At 48.0% G+C, this 9,977-nt stretch overlaps 1 protein-coding gene across 2 annotated transcripts in view; it reads left to right on the top strand.

The window, feature by feature from the left end:
- The window catches only part of LOC142662081 (beta-2-glycoprotein 1-like), a 76,654-nt gene extending 68,819 nt beyond the window's left edge, over positions 1 to 7,835 (top strand). For both annotated transcript variants that reach the window (XM_075839971.1, XM_075839970.1), the window contains one exon: positions 7,509 to 7,835. In XM_075839971.1, coding sequence (XP_075696086.1) covers positions 7,509 to 7,582 — 74 coding nt within the window. In that variant the 3' untranslated portion in view covers positions 7,583 to 7,835. The remainder of the gene's footprint in view (positions 1 to 7,508) is intronic.
- Positions 7,836 to 9,977: the final 2,142 nt, after the last annotated feature.

Below are 9,977 nucleotides of genomic sequence, written 5' to 3'. Positions count from 1 at the left end.
ATTGATCCACCACCACCCAGATCATACTGCAACCCGCAGAAGAAGGAAGATTTGTGACAAAGTCCATAGCGACATGTTGCCAGGGGGCAACGGACACAGGTAGTGGTTGGAGCAGGCCAGCAGGTCTGGAGTGAGCAACTTTACTTGCTGTGCATACCGTGCATGAGGAGACAAAGCCCATAACGTCTTTGGGTAGCGTGGGCCACCAGAACTGACGGGTGATTAGATCTTGGGTCTTACGAGCACCCACGTGACCTGCCAGCTTAGAACTGCGAATAATTCTTCCTCGGTCAGCCAGACGTACAAAAGTCCTACCCGGAGGAATGTATCTAACTTGCAGGGGATTCACAGAGAAGATGCAGGATGGGTCAATAATATTCTGTGGAGATTTCATGGCGTCCTCGGTTTCAAATGATCTAGACAATGCGTCGACCCTCACATTCTTGTCGGTAGTGGAGTTCGAACCGGAACCGAGCAAAGAACAACGACCACCTGGCTTGACGAGGATTCAACTGCTGGGCCGTCTGTAGGTAGGTCAAATTCTTGTGATCCATAAAGATCAGGATAGGATGAACCACGCCCTCCAGTAGATGTCTCCACTCCTGCAAAGCTTGATGGCCAGTAACTCCCGGTCCACTATCGAGTAGTTGCGCTCTGCAGAAGAAAACAGCTTAGAATAGTAGCCACATGCCACAGCCTTGCCTTTTGATCCTCTCTGGAACAATAGTGCACCAGCACCAACCGAGGAAGTGTCAACCTCTAACGAAAACTGTAGGGATACATCAGGAGGGTGCAGAATGGAGGCAGACGTGAAGGCTTTTTTTAAGGATTCAAATGCGGCTTCAGCCTCTGGATTCCACATCTTGGCATTCATACCCTTCTTAGTGAGGGTGGAGATAGGAGCAGTCAAAGATGAGAAGTTGGGGATGAACAGTCGGTAGAAGTTGGCGAATCATAGGAAGCGTTGTATGGCCCTTAATACTTGGAGGTGTGGCAACTCCAGGACAGCCTTTACCTTCTGGGGGTCCATCTTGAGGCCCTGATCGGAGATAATATAGCCCAGGAAGGATAGAGACTTCTCAAATACACACTTCTCCAACTTGGCATAAAGGCGATTCTCTCTTAGACGGAGCAACACCTGGCGGACATGACTTTGATGAGATACTGGATCTGGGGAAAAAATCAAAATGTCATCGAGATACACCACAACACAAACCTAAAGGAGATCACGAAAAATGTCATTGACAAATTCTTGAAATACTGCGGGGGCGTTACACAGGCCGAATGGCATAACTAAGTATTCGTAGTGCCCATCACAAGTATTAAAGGCAGTCTTCCATTCATCACCTCGACGAATCCGACTCCGATTGTAGGCCCCCCGCAGGTCCAGTTTAGAAAAAATTTTCGCCCCACGTATGCAGAGGGTACCTGTTCTTCAACATAATCTGGTTTAGGCCTCGGTAGTCAATGCAAGGTCGTAGCGATCCATCTTTTTTCTTAACAAAGAAGACCCCGCTCCGGCCGGGTATGAGGATTTGCGAATGAAACCCCTCTCTAGGTTCTCCTTAGTGTAGGCCGACATGGACTGGGTCTTTGGCAAGGAGAGAGGGTACACTCTACCAAGAGGAGGAGACGATTCAGGAACCAGGTCGATCGGACAGTCATATGCCCGGTGTGGCAGCAAGGTCTCTGCCTCCTTTTTGTTGAAGACATCGGAGAACATGGAGAAACAAGAAGGCAACCCTGTCAAAGACTGAAGAGGGGCAGGCTGTGGCGACTGGAGGACTTCTCCAGAGTTCCAATCCAGGACGGGGGCATGCGGACGGAGCCAAGGCAAACCCAGCAGCACGGGGTCGACGGCCTTGGACAGGACGAACAGGGAGATGAGTTCAGCATAAAGGGCTCCCACTTGGAGTCTCAACGGCTTGGTTACGGACACAACTGGGTCAGGCAATGGCAGTCCATCCACCGAGGCAACGATCAAGGGCCTTTCAAGCGGAATAGTAGGCAACTGAAGGAGATCCACAAGGTCCTGGCAGATGAAGTTGGCTGCAGAGCCGGAGTCCAGATAGGCAGAGACCGGATGGGACCTCTCGCCAGCAATGATGGTTACGGGAATGAATAGTTTGGAAGAGAGTTCTTGATTCAATGTTTTGACGCCCAGGGTTGTCTCTCCAACCAAACCTAGGCGCTGGGGTTATTTGGCTTGTGAGGGCACAGACGCACAACATGGCCAGCGAGGCCGCAATATAAGCAAAGTCCAGAGGTGCCCCTGCGCTGTTTCTCCTGGATCGATAATTTTAGTCGGTCTACTTGCATCGGGACCTCGGGCAAAGCAATAGAAGCAGGCAAAAGGGGTTGCTGAAAGTTGGGCGCCAGTCTAGGGCGCCGACGCTCCTGACGAACCACGTGAGATCCCTCCCTCAGCCTTATGTCTACCCGAGTGGCAAGCAGAATCAAGTCGTCCAAGGCAGGAGGCAGGTCTCGAGCGGCCAGTTCATCCTTGATCTTGGATGACAGGACATGCCAATAGGATGCCACCAAGGCTTCATTGTTCCAGGATAGCTCTTATGCCAGAGTTCGGAACTGGATCGTATACTTGCCCACGGAGGTATCCTCTTGGCGAAGGTTGAAGATGGCAGTGGCTGCCGATGAGACTCGCCCTGGCTCCTCAAAAACAGTTCGGAATATTCGCACAAACCCCTGGAAATCTTGGGTCTCGGGTCCCTGACGTTCCCAGATAGAATTAGCCCATGCCAGGGCCTTGCCAGTCAGGAGGGATATGATGAATGCGATCTTGGCTCCGTCCGATGGAAATGCTCGAGTGTGCAGGGTAAAATGAATGTGGCATTGGTTCAGAAACCCCCGACAAGCACTGCCGTCTCCGCCGAACTGAGAGGGCAATGGCAGCGAGAAGGACTTGCATAGAGGCAGGAAGAGAAGCATCTAGCGTCCCTAGCTGCTGCGCCATAGAGTCCACTGCCACAAGGAGCTGATCCTGCCTAGCTCGGAGATCCAGCAGGTCCGCCTGCATGGCTTGGGAGGGTGCCAAGCCCTTGAATTGACCAGCAGAGTCCATGGTCAGAGCGTTCTGTCACGATGCGGGGTGTGGACCCACTGGGCCATACCGCGTAGCGGGATGGCAGCCGGCCAAACAGGTAAAGTACAGAGTTCAATAGTTCAGCGAGGATACCTGAGGCAATTGTAGGTAGTAGCGAGGCAGGCATGTCCAGGACCAGGCGGCGGGAAGACGTCAGGAGAGGCGTAGCAAATCAAGCGTAGACTTAGCACAGCACGGCAACAGCTCAGCACGGCACTAGAACTTGGTAGCACGGAAACTGGATACGGGATACAGGAACAAGGTACACTGGGAAACTGGAAGACACTGGGAGACCATTAGCACGACAAACTATGGGTAACAAACAACGCTCTGGCAAAGAGCAAGAGTGCAGAGCCCTTTTTAGAGCCCAGGGCATCCTGGGCTAGATTGCAGACTTCCTGCAAAATGCACGCACTGGCACTTTAAGACATTGTACGCGCGCCCGCCGGAGACAGTCTCGAAGTCCTGAAGTGAGTGCCAGCGCCTCACAGGAGGATGACGCTGCAGAGGTAAGATGTCCATGGCCACGGCCGTCAAGGTTTACGGCAGAACGACGGACCGTGGCAATAGACGTTACAGTCTGTATATGTATACATGCTTTGTGTGTGTGTGTGTGTGTGTGTATATATATATGTGTCAGTATATGTATACATGCCGTGTGTGTGTGTGTGTGTGTGTGTGTGTGTGTATATGTACACATGCCTCGTGTGTGTGTGGTGTGTGTGTGTGTGTGTGTGTGTGTGTGTGTGTGTGTGTGTGTGTGTGTATATTTGCCTGTATTTGTAGAGAGCAGCAATAGAGTGTCATCTAACCTAAGGCCGGCCCTGCGTGATCTGCGCTTGCAGTATATTACCTACTGAGGACTCTATAGGGGGATTGCAGTCAGTCAGATGCTCAGCCCCCCCTGCAGTATAATCCCCACCATGGAGCCCTCAGTAGTTATTATTAAACTGTAAGGGAGGGGGTCAGAGCATCTGACTGACTGCTGAGAGCTCTATGGGGGGATAACTCCCCCTCACAGAGCCATCAGAGTCGGACACTCAGACCGCCCATGCGGTATAATTTCCCCCATAGCATCCTCAGTAGTTATTACAGTCTGACTGCTTCAAATTGTAACGCCTTTCCTTTAAAGTGTAACAAACTTTTAAAAAACTTTTGACATATCACACTGACATGTCAGAAGTTTTGATTGGTGGGGGTCCGAGCACTGGGATCCCCACTGATCGCTAAAATTAAGCGTCAGAAGTGCTCGGGTGAGCGCTGTGCCGCTTTGTTTCTGATTGGCTTTTCTCGGATCGGTGTATGGGCTCAAAGACTCACCGCGCTCACCCTAGCACTTCTGCCTCTTCGTTTTAGAGATCAGTGGGGGTCCCAGTGCTTGGACGTCCACCGGCCAAAACTTCTGACATGTCAGTGTGACAATATTGTGTCTGTTTTTTTTAATACTTTATTACCACCTTAGTATTGGCAGTTGTCTGATTGTTGACGTCCACTACTAAGGCGGGGCTTTGCATTAGACAGTAAAAAGGCCGACACTAATCACCCATTATTGCATTGGGACTCATCGCCACCAGGGGTGCCGGGAACAGCCGGGTGCAATCCAGTACCCGACCATCTGTATTATCAGGCTGAGAAGGGACAGAAACCTTGGCCCTTCCCATCCTGGTAATGCTAGGCTGCTGCTGTTATGTTGTATCTGGCTGGTTATGAAATATTAGGGGGAACCCACGCAGTTTTTTTCAAACATTTTTTTTTTTTTAAATGACGTGGGGTCCCCCCATTTTTAATAACCAGCCAGATACAACACAGCAGCAGCATTACCAGGATGGGAAAACATGTCCCTCCCAGCCTTATATCAGCCTGCAGTCGCTGCCTACTAATTGCTGCGGAAAACCAATTCAGTTTTTGCGGTCCTCGAGGCATACAAATTCCTAAACAGGGGCACACTAGAATAAAAATTGTCGCAGTACAGGTGGTACCCCTTGTAAAGCAGCAGCTGCCTTATCACCCACACCATTGTACTGCTAGTGGAAAGATCAAAGGAGCATCCAGGAACATTTATTGAGCAGTTCCGCACTTTATAAATTCTGAAGGCAGTGGTACATCCTGACCCGCTTTCGCACAGTTTATAAAGCTTAACGTCATATCTTGCTCTTTTGGAAGGTAGATATTGGCAAAAGCTACGTCTTCCATAAAAGTTGAGGAGGGATACGTCCACGCTTACATTCTGTTCTGGGGGGAAAAATTGCAGAAATAAATTATTGAGGGAATTTATTAGCGGTCTTATTTTCAACAACCAATCATTTGCATCGGTACTTGGGGGGGCCTGTGCGTTGTGGCTTAGGTGGGTCTTGTTGACCAGTAAGACCTAAGGTCCTGTTCACACAGAGTTGTTTTACAAGTTTTTGGGTGCGGAAACCGGGTCGAAAAACGTGCCAAAAAACTTCCGAAAACGCCTCCCATTGATTTCAATGTGAGCCGCATGCATTTTTTTCCCACGAGAGGTAAAACCGCCTCGCGGGAAAAAGAAGCGACATGCCCTATCTTTGGGCGTATATGCCTCTGACCTCCCATTGACATCAATGGGAGGCAGAGAATGCATTCTTCGCAGCATTTTTGCAGGATATGTCATAAATGTCAGATAATGCGGGTCCCATCTCTGTGACCCGCACCTATCTCCAGAACGGGGCCCCCTAAACCCTATTCAGCCGCTCTGTGTTGCGGCTGAATGAGGTGAATTCCGACCATGAAAAAGGTTATATTGTCATGAGTTATGAAAACAGCATAGCTCGCTGAGCTATTCTGATTCCGTAAGTCCCATAGAACTGAATAAAAGTTACGGAAACGCTGCTTTTGTAACTGCCATTTACTACTATGGGAGTTACAGAAACAGCGTAGCTCAGCAAGCTACGCTGTTTTCATGACTCCCTACCATATAACCAGGAAGTACCCGTGAATCAGCGAGATCAGACAAAGCTAGAACGGAGTTTAGGGGGCCCCGTTCTAGAGATAGGTGCGGGTCCCGCATCTATCTGTGATTTATGACCTGTGGATATGTCATAAATGCCTCTCATGTGAAAACTCGTTGAACTTAGGATAGGCAGCTGCACCACATGAACCTGCCTTCAGAATTTATCGCTCATCAGGTGCACGAGGAACGCCAATTAAACATCAATACTTTAGTAGAAAAGGTGCTTTACGAGCAGTTCTGAAGAATGTAATTTCCGCACAACTGCTTACTGTTGCTTCAGATTATTCTGTTACTCTGCTTGCAGCAGGAGATTTTCATCTGATAATGCCACCTCCTGATACAAGAGCACCCAAGCCACATGCACCAGTTTAGCATACGCTGGGAAAAGCTGTTTTAAGTAAAAGTAAACAGCGTATCCACCCTGGAACCCGCAGGGAATTCCTGCCGAAAAACCACATCAAATTGTGGTGCAGATTTTCGGCCGGAATATTCACTGCGGAAAACAGCGGTTTGCAAAAAAAAAAAAGCTTATACAGTACGTTCCCCGTTCTCTGTTGTCATGTGGGCGCGTCCCTCTGTTGTCCTTGCAGTCCGACCTCCCGGGATGACACTGCAGCCCAAGTGACCGCTGCAGCCTGTGATTGGCTACAGCAGTCACATGGGGTGAAGCGTTATCCCAGTAGACAGGCCTGTACGAACAACAGAAGAATCTATCACAAAGTGACAAAAAGCTTTTTTTTCTGAGTTATGATTTTTGCAGCGGGCTCCCACCTTTTCCGCCGCAAAATCGCAACCTTTTCTATTTGTTGCGTGTTTTACCTCCCAATTGAATTCATTGGGGAAAACCCACAACAGGAAAGCAACGATTCTGAAGCATAAATTGATGTGCTGTGTATTAAAAAACGCAACACAGGTCAATTTAGGAACGTTTTTCTGGTTGAATTTTTACGCAGCTTGTGGATGAGCTTTGTTTAAATCCACTCTGTTGCTACTGTATTGCGCGGCGGATTTTCCGCAATGAAATCCATTGCGGAAAATTCTCAGTGTTTTGGAAACGTGTGAACATAGTCTTATAGCTAAAAAAAGGAAAAAAACATAATGAATGACAACTGAAACATGACCCAAATAAAATAATATGTTAGTTTAACTTTAATAGATTTTCAAATTGTAATAGGATTCACAACTAACTCGTACTTTTTACCACACAGGTTGTTTCTCATTTGAAACACAAGTTTTCTAATTATGAAAAGCTTCATCCTTGAGGTGCCTGTAAGCTTTACCATGCTAATGTAACCCTGCGGGCTGTAGTGTACTTGACAGTGCCATAAGGCTCCTTAAAGCTATAGAATGATTAGGTCAACTGTATGTCCACGGGAGAGCAAATTCTTTTAATTAAGACTTAAATTTTCTAAAAATATATTTCTCTATATTCTTTAGAGCCGACCTGGGTACAGTACACTTTTTTTTCCAAGAACCTCGTGTCAAAAATTTCTTCATGCCAGGAAATTTAAATGCTTTCAAAGAATGGAAGAAGATGCTACCATAAATATTGCAACATTCTGCATTAAGGAGAAAGGAGTGCGCCGTTGTGTATTTGTTTATTAACCCTTTCCTTCTGGCTGTAAATAATGCTGCATGCCAGTGTGAGAGAACAGCCGCTTCATGGGCTGCAATGACATTGTTTTATTGTAGTGTTTAGGAAAATGTGTATAGAATTATATTTATTTGTAATAACTGCAATTTTATTAAATTCATTTCATTCAACGGAAAGTGTTTCTTTGTATTAGCCACGCAGAAGAGGAACTATCTCTTACATGTTTCTTTTCTTCAATGCTTCACAGAGTGTAGATGTTTCCGGTCAAAGCATTAGAGGAACTCACAATCTCCCATCAAAGAATCTCACAGATAAGGCTAAAACTTCTAGTGGTCACATACAGACAGCATTATTTTTACATACTTACACCTCATGCAAATGTATTATGGATCTATATCGATATCGTATAGGTCCATAACATTTTGCACAAAGCCTGCTATGAGCTAATTATGTACCTTCCTTGACGGCGGGTCCCTCTACTGCTCGTAGCCAACAGCACCTCTGTCCTCTCGTGGCCGCGCTCCTCCTGTTCGTGGCCACATGTCTCTTAGGCCTTATTCAGATGAAAGTATTTTATGCGCTATCCGTTGAAATAACTGAAGAGCACACAACCCATGCAAGTAAATGTGGCTATTCACACATGTGTGATGTTTCACGCAGCGTGTGTCCGTTGCGTGAAACACACTGCATGTCCTATTTTAGTCCATTTTTGCGGACCATGTCGCGCATTGAAGTCTATGGCTGCGTTAAAAACACAGACAGCAAATTGGTGCCACACTGAACTGAAATGCATGAAATGTGATCCGTTTTTTTGCGGACGCAAAACAGACACGCTTGTCCGAATAAGGCCTTCGGAAACGCGCTTCCTGGTCGCCTCTTAAAAGGCCAGCGCGTGCGATTTTACAAATCTTTCTAACTAACCCTTGTTGCTCCAGGCTTTTTTAAGACAGGTCCACTGATCACCTGCTGCCTGAGAAACTTTGGTGCAACCTAGTTGTTTCCTTTGAAGGTTCATGTTTGCATCCTCATACCAGTGCGCATCTCGCTACTTTCTATCAGTCCGTATCCAGCTACCCGCTCCCAGTCTGTATCCAACTACCCGCTACCAGTCTGTATCCATACCTCCCAACTTTCAAGTATCGCAAAGAGGGACAACTGATGTGGCGCACGTAGTGCAGCAATTCTTTTTCCTTTTAAGCCACGCATCTAACCCCGTGAATCCCCATCCATACACACCAGGTTCATGCTTCTATAGTGCCACCCCACAGTATAATGCCCCCGTAGAACCCCCCCCCCCCCACACAGTATAAAGCCCCCATTGATGCACCCATACAGTATAAAGCCAACACAGACTCCCCATACAGTATAATGCCCACACAAATTCCCCCATACAGACTAATGCCCCATAGCTGCCCCTATACTTCATAATGCCCCCATAGCTGCCCCCATACAGTATTATGCCCAGACAGATGCCCCCATACAGTAAAATGCCCCCATAGCTGCTCCATACAGTATAATGTCCACAAAGATGCACACAAAGATGCCCAATAAAGTATAATACCTATACAGAGTATAATGCCGCTATAGCTGCCACATACGTATAATGCCCTATTGCTGCCCCATATAGCTCCTGGTGGAGCCACTGACATCACTGTCCATATATGGACAGTGACATTAAGAGCTTCCCTGGGCTCAGCGCTTAAAGTAGCACTGTGCCCGGGGAGTGCTCGATGAGTGAAGGAGCTCCCTCTGCTGCTCCGCTCTGTACTAATGCTGAAGTAGATACAGTTGACACGGGACATACCACCGGCGGCCCGAGACAGCGGGACACCGCCTGGTATCCAGGACTGTCCCGCTGAATCCGGGATGGTTGGGAGGTATGCTGCATCCAGCTACCCACTACCAGTCTGCATCCAGCTACCCACTACCAGTCTGCATCCTTCTACCTACTATGAGTCCGTATCCTGCTACCTGTTACCAGTCAGTATCACGCTACCTGCTACCAGTCTGTATCCTGCTACCTGAGATGAGTCTGCGGCCTACTACCTGCTGGCAACCTATGTCCTGCTGCAAGCCTGAAGACCTGCTACCCGTTACGAACTGTGACTTCTGAACTTCACCCGCCTGCCAAGGTATTATCTACCAGTGCCTGTACCCACGGTGTACCTCATCATTGTCTTTTGGTCCGTTGGGCTAATTGCTATTCACAACAGGACCACCTCAGGAGGTAGTGACCTGGTAGTCTTCCCGCAGCGAGGTCCAGATCCCCGTATAGGGGTTAAAGGGTAAAAACAAGGGAGGCTACTTAGATA

The sequence above is a fragment of the Rhinoderma darwinii genome, chromosome 10 (assembly GCF_050947455.1).
Source record: "Rhinoderma darwinii isolate aRhiDar2 chromosome 10, aRhiDar2.hap1, whole genome shotgun sequence".
In the NCBI taxonomy this organism is placed as follows: domain Eukaryota; kingdom Metazoa; phylum Chordata; class Amphibia; order Anura; family Rhinodermatidae; genus Rhinoderma; species Rhinoderma darwinii.
Note: the sequence above shows the minus strand (reverse complement) of the source record. Positions and strands in the feature narration are given on the sequence as shown.